The sequence below is a fragment of the Chamaea fasciata genome, unplaced genomic scaffold (genome assembly GCF_029207755.1).
Source record: "Chamaea fasciata isolate MVZ Bird 193981 ecotype frontalis unplaced genomic scaffold, bChaFas1.0.hap1 SCAF_10, whole genome shotgun sequence".
In the NCBI taxonomy this organism is placed as follows: Eukaryota; Metazoa; Chordata; class Aves; order Passeriformes; family Sylviidae; genus Chamaea; species Chamaea fasciata.
The window spans coordinates 16,361,331-16,374,662 of NW_027094095.1; the positions used below are offsets into that span (position 1 = coordinate 16,361,331).

At 39.4% G+C, this 13,332-nt stretch overlaps 1 protein-coding gene across 3 annotated transcripts in view; it reads left to right on the plus strand.

Moving 5' to 3' along the window:
* Positions 1 to 13,332, plus strand: part of TGFBR3 (transforming growth factor beta receptor 3) — a 116,067-nt gene that overhangs the window by 75,481 nt on the left and 27,254 nt on the right. For all 3 annotated transcript variants that reach the window (XM_066192480.1, XM_066192482.1, XM_066192481.1), the window contains exons 5-7: positions 3,309 to 3,492; positions 8,850 to 9,018; positions 11,277 to 11,424. In XM_066192480.1, coding sequence (XP_066048577.1) covers positions 3,309 to 3,492; positions 8,850 to 9,018; positions 11,277 to 11,424 — 501 coding nt within the window. The remainder of the gene's footprint in view (positions 1 to 3,308; positions 3,493 to 8,849; positions 9,019 to 11,276; positions 11,425 to 13,332) is intronic.

Genomic DNA, 13,332 nt, shown 5'->3' on the forward strand with positions numbered 1-13,332 from the left:
GCAGTCTCTTAATCACTCGATCAGTGCATAATTAGTGCTCAGATAAAAGTTGGTTAATTCCCAAATATTTAAAACATGATTAGACTTTAATGCTTTGCGTTATCCTAAGCATGTTAGATTTTGTTTTGATTTGTTCTGAAGAGTAAGTGGTTAATGTTCAAGGCAGGTGTTGAAACAGTGATGGTTGCCTTTTTTGGAAGGGTCTGTTGAATTCTTTCCAGAACAAATAACGTGCTTGGCTCACTTAACCTTGCCTTAGGTCTGTGTAGTAAAAATCCCAACATTGGCAAGCACAGCAGAACTTTGCAATAGTTTCTAAAACCTGGGTAGTGGAACCAGCATTTCAAATAGACATTAGTGTGTGATTGAAAAAAATAAATATTATAAGTTTCATGTTTATTTAAAGATGTTTACTGTGTGATCACTTAGTGAGGATGCTTGTTCCAGACGTTTTAGTTGCTCTGCTTTCTATCTGTTGGTTCCTCCCTTGTAGCGCTTGGTAACTTTGATAGGATCTGTCCCTCAGGAAGATATTTGTCATGCTGCAGGATGATGAAAAAGGTTTTCAAATTTTAATTAGTAATAAATGAAAAACTCAAGTGTATTCTGAGGAAGACAGAATGTTGTGTCTTCCTTAGATACATTTAACTATCTCAAATGAAAAATAGAGCAAAAATGTATTATTGCAAAGTAATCCATTTCTTTGGTTGTTATTTAGAAGGAATAATATTTTCTTTCATGTTGTCCTCAAATGTTTAAAAAGACACACTGATGCTGCTTTACCCTGATGCTGACCATAAAAAAATACGGAAACAATGTGTAACTGAAAACCAACTACTGTACTCACTGGATAAACTGTTTGTCTCTGAGGGTGGAATGCCAGCATCTATTTAATATTCCTGCACAATAATCACTGATTAGGTCCTTAAATCCTGTGAATTTCATGCATGGAAGATTTTTTCTAGTTAGGCCAAAGCTCTATGAAAATGTCCCACATGTCTCTGATATAAAAGTATTCAATCTGGCATGACCTGGCACGTGCTGTGTCAGTGTCAGCCTCTGAGACTGTACACCTGGAATTTACGCAGAGTTTGATGTGTTAGGAGCATCGTAGAGATGCTCCATGAAATCAGCCCGTGGCGTAGCTGCTTCTAGGTGGTGAAAATACAAAGTGAATGCTATGTTCTAGATGCGTTGTAGAGGTAACTGGTTGCCCTCCTTTCCTAGAACTGCATTAACTCTAATGGCAGACTTTGCTTCTTTATTTGAGAACTATGAGAGAATGTGGTGTGGTCAATGTTACACTGAATAATAAGGAATTTTTTCCATTCAAAGGAAGCATTTTATGGTAGTCATTTGAAAAAAAGTAAGATTATTCAGAATTGAAACAGATGTTTGCTTACATTTTTGAAAACTGTTCTGGCAAAAGGATTCCTCAGGTGTTTTTGTGACAGGTCTGGTCAAACTGAACTCTGAATTACCTGTGCCTTCTCTTAGAGAAGATTATGTGATATGTGCATAATAAATGCTGGCATTCTAGCTGGAGGCACAGGGAAGAATTTGCAATTTATGTGTCTACTTATGTAGATTTATATAATTTATGTATCTAATTTATGTATCTACTTTGACAAATATTTGCAAGTGCCGAATAATTTGGTATGCCTCACCCTGAAATAGTGCTGGCAACAATATCTTCAGGCATGGTAATAGTTTGTTGCCATTAGTTAATTTCTGTAATTGGAACCTGGCTTCAGATAATCTGTGTAAAATAATTAGGTTGAGAGATACTCACATGTAAATAGTGCTCTAGACAGAAATTGTTATGATGTATTTTTATGATTAGTTTTTCCCTCTTTGAGTTATCAGTAGTTTTGGCTTCCCAGTTGGGTAAAAAAACATATATTTTTCCACGAAAGAAAGCCTGGGTTAGTAGAACGATGTGAAAAGGAAAGAGGGAGGAGAACAACAGGGTGACTCAGACTTCTTCCTGGGATGCCTGGAGGACAACAGAAGAAGATGAAGTGGTGGTACTTCGTGAAACCTTGTCTGCTGCAGTGGTCTGGAAGTAGGGGCTGTGCATTGTCTCTGAACAAACTATAAAAGGTCCAAAACGGTCTTCACTGATGATTTCACACCTGAAAGCTGTAAAATTGCTGTGTTTTCACTCAAGTACAGATTCTCCTTGACTTGGTATTTAGATCTTAGTGAAAGTGTTCTTTGAAGGACCAGCCTGGGTAGGGCATGCAGGCCCCAGCCCTTGATCACCCTGAAGGAGGGAACAGTGAAGTGTATGGATGGGTTGGGCAAATGAAGGCATGCTGCTCTTTCACCACTTCCTGTAGGGACCTCTCAAGAGTTGACACGTGTCCTGGAAGTGTTGGCTACATCCATCTGCAGGGACAGGCGAGTCAAAAAGTTGTTGTTGGGGTGATGTTGCAGTGTAGTAAATCTGGAATGACTTGTTTATATCTCAAAACCAACACAGGTTCAAGCAAGTCACAATCTGAAAGACAGTCTGACCCTCTGCCACCTTCTGGTTTTGAATGATGCTACTGCCACTCCAGTGAAGTTGTATTTGAACATCTTTTGTTTTCCTGCAGAACCTGTTACACTTCTATGTACTGTGTTTCCATTTTCACTATTTTAAAAAACCATTTTAGTCTTTCTATTCAAGACCTCAGTTAATGTAACCTATTTTTAAATTTTTTTCAAAAGATGTATTTAATTCATCTGCTTTATCTATTAAACTAAAGTATTTCCTCACTTCCTGTAAATAAAGCAGCAATGAATACTGTCCTTTTCTCTTAGCCTTTCTGTTTCCTTGCATTCTATTTCTGTGCTGGCCTTTGTATGTCACTGGGCTTGGACTCACCTTCTTTCTCATTTCGGATTTACTTCAGTAGTTCCCAGTTTTATTGAGCTTCACATTCTTATCTGCCTTCACTTCTTCAGATCATCCTCTTCTTATTCTCTCCCTCCCTTTGCCCCCAAAGTTTATCTCCCCTTGAAGCACTGTGGTTCCACTTCTGCAGCAGTACAATTTTGCAGAGTGGCTCAGAGCCCTCTGTTATTCATCTGCCATGTGCACCCCACCTGGGCTGATAGGAACTTCATTTTTTTAAAAAACATCTCTGAAAAAAGGATCATTATGCAGATGTTAAAACATGTGACATTTGGGTACTGTTGGAAATAAGCCATAATCATCTTTGGTCACTGCGTTTGTGTGTGACAGATTACATTGCTTAAACATGCTACATGTCTGTGTGGATAAATGGACCTTGTTAAAAATATGTTTTTATTCCCATCAGGTGTCTTTAGGTTCCGTTGTTCAGTTTGAGAAGGGAAACTTCTCCTTGTCAGCGGAAACGGAAGAAAAGTTTTTTCCTGAGAAAAATGAACATCTGCTACAGTGGGCCCAGAAGGAATATGGAGCAGTAACATCTTTCACTGAACTTAAAATATCAAGAAACATCTATATTAAAGTAGGAGAAGGTAAACCAAGACAAAACTAACTGAATTCATAGACACTTCTAGATACTGAGAATAAGCCTTGCTTACATTTCACTTATTTTAATTTTTAAACATACCTCTAATTTTCCAAGAGATATGATATGAAATGGGGAGGCAGAGAAATAAGAGCAAGCCTAAAGACCAGACCTTAAATTTAGGCAACTTTTAATGGATTCTGGTGCCACAACTTTATGCTCATAAATGTGGATGCAATTGCTCAGACTCTTAGAAGAATAAAACTTTTCCTTTTAAGCAGAATTAACTACTCATGGTGATTGTTTGGGTGCATTCATCTGAAGAACTGAAGCGGAGACCTTGAAGTAGGGGGAAATTTCTATAAAGACCTGAGTTACATTTGGGTTTTTTCAGTATTTGCTTGAATAAGGACCCAGGGCAATTCTCTGGGCAAAGAATTATTGCTTTCCTCACCAAACTAAGTTCCCTCAGTCTGTCCTTAAGTATTTTCATCCCAAGGAGAAAGATTTCCTGTCCCTGTGAGCCACATGCCAGATTCTTCAGGTGGCCTAGTGCAGGTGGGAGAGGACTCCAGCTCCTGGGGGACTTCACAGGCTCATATGGGGGTGGGGCTCAGGCTGTAGCTCCATAGCTGAGTACTGTTGGCACAACATAACTATATGCAGGAATCTCTCTACAGAAACCCCCAAACAGCTGAACTAGTTGGTTACAGAAAAGAAAAAAACAACCAAAAACCTTCTGTGGAGAAAACATTATTTCCTAACCGCATCTATCTGATCATTTGATTTCCTGACACATGAGGTTTGCCCCCCAAAATCAGAACATGCCTGAGTTAGTTTTATCCAGATCCTGCCAGATTTGTAGAGGATTCCCCTGTGTGGTTTTGGGTGGTTTTTTTGGTTTGTTGGGGTTTTTTTGTTCTACTTGGCACCAGTCTTGTATTCTAATGCCAGAAAACCATTCAGAAATATACTTATTATCTTATTAAAGTGCTCTTGAAACATATACATGGGAGTAGTGGTCTCTGCATTGTGGAGACAAATATTTAATTAGGTATGCTGAAAAAAAACAGATAAAATTTTGTTTGTTGATTTTGCACGTCTCCAGTCAAATTGGGAGGTGAAGGAGGAGAGTTTTGCATCATCTTTAAAATGCACTAAAACACAATTTCCTTAGGAGTAAGTACACAAAATGGAACTTGGCAGGCAACCAAAATAGACAGTTCCTGAGAAGGCTCCTACAAACTAGCTCAGCTGTAACCATACTGGATTTTGATTTCAAGTCTTGCAGAAGAATGTGTATGTGTGGGGGTTGTGCATGTGTTCAGGGGTGGGGACGGGGTCAGTCCTTGAACTGCAGCAGTCGTGTGCAGAGCTCTGTGAAAACCACGTGGGATGTGGTCCTGGTCTGCTTCTCTGCAGAGTGAACAATAGAATCACTGGATTTCACAAACCACTGCATACAGTGATGTACTATTTAGGCTTTTCATACAAAACTTACACTCCTCGTGCAGTTTAGTAAGGTACCCTCAGCTGACAGTCTGTGAATCGCTGCTGGTATTGCTCACAATCTACAGGTGGTCATACAGAGCAGTTCCTTGCTATGTGACTGATACAGAATTTGATGGCTGTGTCCATATAATTGTCTCCGTTTCAGCTTCACTCAAGTTAGACAAATCTGAAACTGGAAGTTGTAACATTTTAAAAGTGTAGGCTGTAGCTGAATACAGCAAACACGAAATGCAAGCCAAAGGACAGAAAGATCTGAAGAAGGCTGATCTTTCATAGAATAAAGCTGCTTCTCATGCCATGGGTCTCTGAAGTCACTTTTGAAACTGCAAATGAAAGGCAGCTGAGAGCACTGGCAAGCTGGATCGGGGCCAAGTGCATCTGAATCCTGTTGATTCTAAAGAGTGGCTGATCAAATACTGCAGGGATGGTGATCACAGCAAGGACTTTAAGGGGCCAGGATGGGGGTATGGAAGAAGGGGACACAAGAAGTGGGGTTCTTGTTCTTGCCTTGGTTTAGGTAATGAAGGGAGATGACAGAGTGACTGCTGTGACAATCACTGTCAGATTCTAGCAAGCAGGACTGCTCATGGTGAAAGTGGTCTTGGTACGTGTTTTTCAACAGAAGTCAGTTTAATCCCTCATGGTTCAGTAAGACATGATGAAACAGTCAGGAAGTCCTATCAGTTAGCTAAATGTTACTTAATGCATGCAGTATCACCAGTAAATCCAGGGCAAATATGCTAGCCTGGAGGGACCCTAATTTCAACACATTTCTAGCTGAAAAAGAAAAGAAAATCAGCCTTAACAGTAGCTAAACTGGGAAATGTACAGTCTATTTACAGACAGTAACATGGTGCTTCTGTCCTGGCAGAAGCTGAAGCATCAGTCCTGACTTTGAATTTATAGCCAGCACACACCAGTGCACATATCCTGCATGCCATGCTTGCTCGGTTTAATGCTTGCACATGGTCACATTGTGTCTGGCTTAGCTGTGTGTCCTGCTGAGGGATAAGCACTGCCTAGAGTTTGCATCCTCCCTTCTGAGACCCCTGTAGGCCCTTCCCTGATGCTATTTCTATCCTGTCATTAAATGCCAGCCAAGGTTCTGATCTCTGTTGTGCTAAGGGCTAGCCGACTGCAAAATACACATGAATAAGCCCTACCATCAGAGTGCCCAGGGAAAATTCCAAACACCTTGGTTATGCCCAGCTCAGACTTTGAAAGGCAAGCTTGGGTGGGATTTTTATTGCTGAATCCAACTGCTGATGCCCAGGGTGCCTGTCATGGAGAGTGACACTTGATTAACAGTGCTCATTTGCACAAAAGCCTCCTCAGGACGATGTTAAGCTTGGATATTCAAATTTTAGCCAAGAACCTGCGGATGACACCTAATTTGTGCAGAATAGAGCAGACAGTGTGTCCTCACCAGTAAAATAAAAGTGCCGCACACAGAAATTGCAGATCCTGGTGTGCAGTCCGTGTCCGTGCAGGCAGCCTGGCACTCACCAAAGGAGGAGGTGGCTGCTGGCCACTGCTCACAGCTCTGCTGCTCTCTGGCCAGCGGGGCCCCTCGGCACCCCAGCCTGCTGGCCAGAGACCCTCTGCTGAGGGTGTTGCCTGCAAACCTCACGTCTGATTCCATATTGGGAGTCTGAGGAGATTAGAGAGGCACAGAATCCATAAACTGACTGTTTCTTGGCTGGTTTGGTAATGTTTTTAATTGATTGCAGACACCTGCAGTCCCTTTCCAAAGTAGACAGCCCTGAAACTAACAAAGGAGAGATGTATAGTGAGCAAGGAAAGATGAAATGGATTCCCTTTTTTTTCTGCTCCGGCCAGATTTTGGTAACTGGTGCAGATGAGAGTAAATACATTCTGGTGTGAATGTCAAGTAACCTGTGACAGAGTTAAAATTTGCTGTAGAGGAAAAGCATGCTGTTGAGTGGAGGCCCAGGCTGGGGAGTCCCCGTGCTTCTGGCAGCAAGAGCAGCACTTCTGGAGAGCTCCAGAGACGCCTAATGGAAGTGCCAGGAGCAAGAACTGAGTCCTTTGCAATGGCAAAGGATAGCACGTGTGGTAATTACCCACAAACTACTCCAGAACTGTTATTTTGTGGTCTGAATCATGTTGTACAGCAGTTAAGAAGCAAATACCTAGTGTCTGTGCGTGTGTGTGTGTGTGTGTGTGTGTGTGTGTGTGTGTGTGTGTGTGTATTTAAAAGTTCAAGCTCAGCATAGACCATTTGGGATCATTTTCCATTCTGTGCTGTTGTGGGAGGAGCTGGCAGAACTGCAGCTGCATTCAAGGCTAATCTGGCAGGGCACATACCAGATGTTGGAGAAGTGCTTTGCTTGGGCAGTATGAATAGCTACAGCCTTATACAGCTTTAGTAGCTTCTGTAGGGGACACAACAGGGTTAATATTCAAAGGCTGCTTTGTATAAAATCAGGAGAAGAAACTCCCCTGATTGTTTCTGCAGAGACCAGGGTCACAGGAGTCTCTGGTCTTCCTGCAAAGTTGGGTAGCACACACAAGTGCACTTCAGAGGTGACATTTCAGTTCTCATTTAGAGAGTGCATGGCCTCAGCACGGCTCGTAGGAGTTTATTCGCAGTTTTGTGTTCATGATGTGTGCTAGTTGATTTATTTTCTTTTTGATTTTTTTGTATCTTGCTACTGACCTTAATAGGAAAAGTCTTTTTTGTAAAGCAGTGGTCAATGACCCAGCCATGTGGAATTGTATTCTTACAGGACTTCAAGTGTTTGAACATGGTAGTTAGTCCCTCTATGTATTACGGCAATTCACATGTCAAGCTATCTCAGAAATGAAAAATGCTCCTGATTTTCAGTGGAAATACTATTTCTTGGGGTACAGTAATGTAGATTGTGCATGAGAATCTCATATGAGTGACTTTTTTTATGGTTTGCATTTATGCATTTCTTCACCTAGAGGGTGGTTGGGCACTGGAGCAGCTCCCCAGGGCAGTGGTCACAGCACCAGCCTGACAGAGGTCAAGAGGCATTTGGACAATGCTCTCAGGCACAGGGTGTGACTCCTGGGAATGGTGCTGTGCAGGGCCAGGAGCTGGACTTGATGACCCTTGTGGGTCTCTTCCAACTCGGCCTATTCTGTGATTCTGTAATGCTCATGTTCAGCTTTTCAGTTAAAACCAAAAGAGAGATTGAATAGCTATGCTAGAATTTCATTATTTCAGTTGCATATATTGTGATCAGACTTCCTTGATATCAACAACTGATTCCATAATTTTCTTGATATTTTTAATTTTCCATGTGCAAGAGAAATGCAGTATTTGATGCTTTCTAGACAATACTGACTCTGACTACACAATATATTGAGTAAGGAAGTGGAATGTACTTTCTGTAGTACTTAAAAAATTGTAAGTTTATAATAGCAAGAATAAAACATTTTCCACAGCGAGAAGGAATTGATTCCAAAAGTTATCTCTGAGTAAATTGCAATAGAAAGAAATCTCTTTTAAAGATGCAAGGAACAAATTAAATGTATTTCATTCATTTTGAAACATTTTCACATATTTTCCTTCAGAATTGTTTTCAAATTTCTCTTTGCAGGGATTTTCTTTCATTAAGTGTTTGAATCCATAAATAGTAACTATTCGGTTTAGAGGCATATATTTTATATTCAAAAGTCAATGTATTAGTGCAACAGTAATCTCCCATTCAATATGATTTGTCATATGTGCTTATAATAGATGGTAGATATACCTTTCAGCAATATAGTGTACACTGAAGTTGGTGTGGTACGTGCATACATCTAAGCTGATATATGTGTGTTTAAAGTTCCCTATGCTTTCTTTTTTTTTCTCCCCTCCAGATCAAGTTTTTCCTCCCTCGTGCAACATAAAAAAGAATTTTCTCTCTTTAAATTACCTTGCGGGGTACCTACAACCAAAACCAGCAGAGGGGTGCCTTATGTCTAACTTAGTCCAAGAAAGAGAAGTTCATATCATTGAACTAAGCACTCCAAATTCCAATCCTAACAGGTAAAGTATCATCTAAATAGACTAAAACTGTTTGAAATAATAGCTAAAAACTTCACTTGTCTAATAAAAATCAACTGAAAGTATCTATTTCATCCTTAAAGAAAAGTTTGGTACTTTGCCTTGAATAGAAATCGGTTCTTCAGTATGTAAAGATTTTGAATTCTGCTTCATAATCACAGAATTTTTCTGGACAAGACTGCAAAGCACAGCTTTTATGAACTATATACTGCTCCCCCTCTTGCTCACTCAATCACATTTTTCCAAGGGTAAGGTGGTAAGGTGATAAGGGCAGTATCTGGCAGAGAGGTTTTAAGGTTAGACCACTGTGTGAAGAGGTGAGACAGAGGTTGAAAGTAATCTTGACCTGTCACAGGTAGGGATGACTGGCAGCAAGGTCTAGGACAGCTCCCAAACAGTGTCCAGAGACTGCAAGTGATCTGTGGTAAGTGTTCGACAGTTGCTCTGAAGATTCACAACAGTATTGTCTGTCAAGTTTCCAGTTGAGTTTAAGGGATAGTTTGATAATTATAAGAAATGTTAAGGGTTGACAGTGGTGCACTGACCAAAAAAGTTTTTAACCACTGGTAAGGAAAAGTAACTCTCTGTACATGTTATGAGGATTTTCTAAATTGTCAAAGATACCTTTGGGGGGGTAAGACACTTGAAATACACATCCTTTGCTGTTCTTTCTTAGAGCTTAGTGGGAGAATATGAGTGGAGGTTGCTTCAGACAGTCATACTTGGAAAAACTCTTCCTAAGTGCCAAGTATGATTGCTAGAATACAAATTTGCTATGAAACTTAGATGTTTACAATTTCATCAGAGATAAGGTAGAGTTAAAATCCTGTCTGCTTACTGCATTCACTGGGTATCTCGTACTGTCTGGTTCTGCTCCTCGTGCAGCTGCATGTGAGTGCATCCTGTCCCTAATGAGAAAATCACACAGGGAGATGGCGGTGGGAGGAGGTGTTGTTGTAAAAGGATAATTCTCATTGCAAGATGTTGAACCCAGAGCCTGATAATTTTCTTGCGTAGCAACCTGGAGCGAGTAAGAAATGTTGAGGTGTAGTGGAAGTGGAGTCGGTAACCCCAAATGAGGATGCAGCCCCATACTGAACAGAGCTGATGCTAAGCATCATTCCAAGTCCCTTGTAGTGCTACACAGTGAAAGCCCTGGTTCCAAGCTTTTGGCTTTGGATGATAGTACAATAGGAATTTGCTTTTGAGATGATAACGCTGCAGAAAGTTTAAATGTTTTGCTATTAAAAAAAAACCCCAAAGGTACTAAATTAATTTGTTCTTAGTTTTATGTGTTATCCACAGCTATCCTTACAAAGTTTGAATCTCCAAAGAAACATACAGAAGCTGAGCTGGGCATGTGTAAAACTGCAGGAGATGGACCAAAGGTTCCAAGATACACTAAGTCTCAGTGTAGAATATTAGTTGGAACCTATTATTTGGGGATGAGCATGTTCTTGTAATGTATGGCCCCATAAGATGGTCTGGAAGTATAGATTTTTCTGTCAAATTGGTATTTTGCATTATGAGATGTTATTGATGGGTAAGAACCCATTTGCTCTACTTATTTTACTATGATCTTGAAAATCTGGATAGTTTTCATCTATTTTCCAGCAAGCAGTAGGCTGGACATCTGGGTTTTTTTCTTTTTAAAATAAGTATATATCCAGAAGTAGTGGAAACTGAATACACTGCTTAATTCCTCAAAGCACGCAAGATCTTAAGCAAAGTCATTCCACAATTTAACTGTTTAGGCAGAGACACCCCCCAGTATAGTACTTGTGGTCTGGGTTGGGTTTTTTATGTATATGTGTTAACCTGCTTGTCTTCTTTACTTTTTTTAAGGTATTATTTTAAGTTTTAATGCAGCAGTAGCCAGAGGAAACTGAAGCAGTTACATTTAGGCACTGTCACAGTGAAATAAGAAAATTATGTTTACTTTAAAAAGCAACCTGCTAGTCATGGAACTTACCTGCACTAAGTAATAGGTGAATTGAGTAGCACACTTCTTGTAAACAAGAGACAGATTTATTTTTCTAAAAAGTACTTGTATCTATTGTTATGCAAAATCACTTACGTGTATATGGAATAACAATCTGTTTTGCACATGTTGTGTTGCCTGGGATAATATCCAGCATTTTAATCAGCTGGCCAGACAGTGGAAACATGATGGATTGGAAGAAGGTTGATAGCTGAAAATTTCTGGCATTCTGTTCTAACTTTCTATTTTCCACATACAGTGCTCTCCAGGTGGATATAATCGTTGACATTAAACCATCTCAACCAGGCGCCAGACTTGTCAGAGATGTCGTACTTATCCTCAAGTGTAGAAAGTCTGTCAATTGGGTTATCAAGTCTCATGATGTCCAGGGAAAGCTGGAAGTGATTGTAAGTTAAGGCACTTTTATTTTTTGAGAGCTATCATTATGCAACAGTATAGAATTCATTTAAATGTGATGTAGTGCTAGACCATGTTGATTTCTGAATGTTTTCTCTTGGCTGCTTCTTTTTAATGATTACTGCATTTTAAGGAGTAAATGCATAAACTTTTTATTCTCATTAACTTTTAATATATTGGCTATAAAACTGAGCAACGCATTACAGAAGCCAGGTGGTCAGAGCAAGGATTTAGTCTGTCTCTTTGACTTTTGTTGAAGCACCTTAAACCCAGAGTTGGGTGTTCACCTCTCTTTTTGCTGTTACTTTGGTGAATGGATCAACAGCTTCATGTCAGAAGTTGGAATGATGCCTTCAAGTGCAGAATAGATATTACTAGATATGCAGCATATACCCACATCCCTTTAGAAGTGGAAACCCTTTTACTTCTGCTTGTGATTGTAGTATTATCTATCCCTCTTCCCTGCCACTTCTTCTGTCTCCAGTAAGTGTTTTGTCAAATTGACCTCATCTCTCCTCAAACAGCAAAAAAAAATTTTTTAAAGTTAAAACCATGCTCTCTAAAGTTAAACTTCTAAAATTACTGGAGATGCTGATTCATGTTGATTTTTGGTGCAGGCTTTATGGCTTAACACCATTTTTACTAAGAAAAAGTGTGTTTCCTTTCTCTGAAATAAATAAATATCATTGAACTGGTCTTGCAGCCTATAAATTTGTGGCCTATTTCTGTCTTAAGTGAGCAGTTAAGAGCACATTGTACAGTTAAGCTGAATGTTTGCTCAGGACCACCCAGTAGCCTCACACTTAGCAGTTTTACAGCAATTCAGTTACGTTTTCAAACTCCAGTTCTTGGTATTTATAGGAATTTTACTTTGCTTAGTTGCTTTCTGCTTGTAATCCATGCAGGGGAAATTCTGGCAGAATGCAAAGGCTAATTGATCCAAATCTCCTAAGAAAGTGGGTTGGTAAGCAGGATTTCATAGTAGCTTTTGAGAATGAAGGGAAACAAAGCTAATTTTGGTGTTGCTCAGAAAACTGAATGGAAAAATTACCTAGGATAGGTGATGAAGTTCCCTCTTGATCCTTGACAGGTATTTATCTCACAGACAGGAAAGGATGTTCTGGTCATTCTGTAGGTCCCAAATAGTCACTTCTTAAAGAGAAAGGTCAAGGTTGGTTGCTGAGGATTACCACTCTTGTAAGCAGACGGATGAAAAAGAATGCTTCACTTCTAAGTTTCACTCTGGGTTATTACATAAAATTCATCACTGTATATTTGAGCATATATGGATCTACTTTCACAGGATAGAGAATTGTGATTTAGTTCACACCATGCTAGGAGATAGCTCAAGTAGCATATTGCATGTCCATGACGCTATCACTTTATGCATGATCAATTTTCACAAGACAGTTTCTACAGGTTTTTAAAATTTCTAAAATGCTGCACTTGAATATAGAAAAGCAAGACTGCTTTAAAACCTTTTTTTTTCTAAAGTCCTTCTTTATTAATTATTGAGAATATAAATAAAAATATAACTAAAAATAGTTTCTGTAATGACTGGCAGCAGGTAACATTTTATTTAGATTAACAAAAAGAGAAAGTAATATATTAAATATATACAGAAATGTTAGTATTTAAAAGACTTTGTATTCATGTTGGGATTTGTAACTATTTACTACTTCATTTATATAGATAATTTCATTTTCTAAATACGTGTTCATTTTCCTTTATTTAGAAGGGGGTAAGGGAGGGGATTAACTCCCCCATGTCATTAAAAAGCCTTGCATATTCAGCATTAGGATCTCTTCATGTCTTTATTAAGCTGAATGCCTTTCCAAGCCCAAATTTAGACAATGCATAAAAACATTACTAAGCAATTAGGTAATGTTTCACTATGT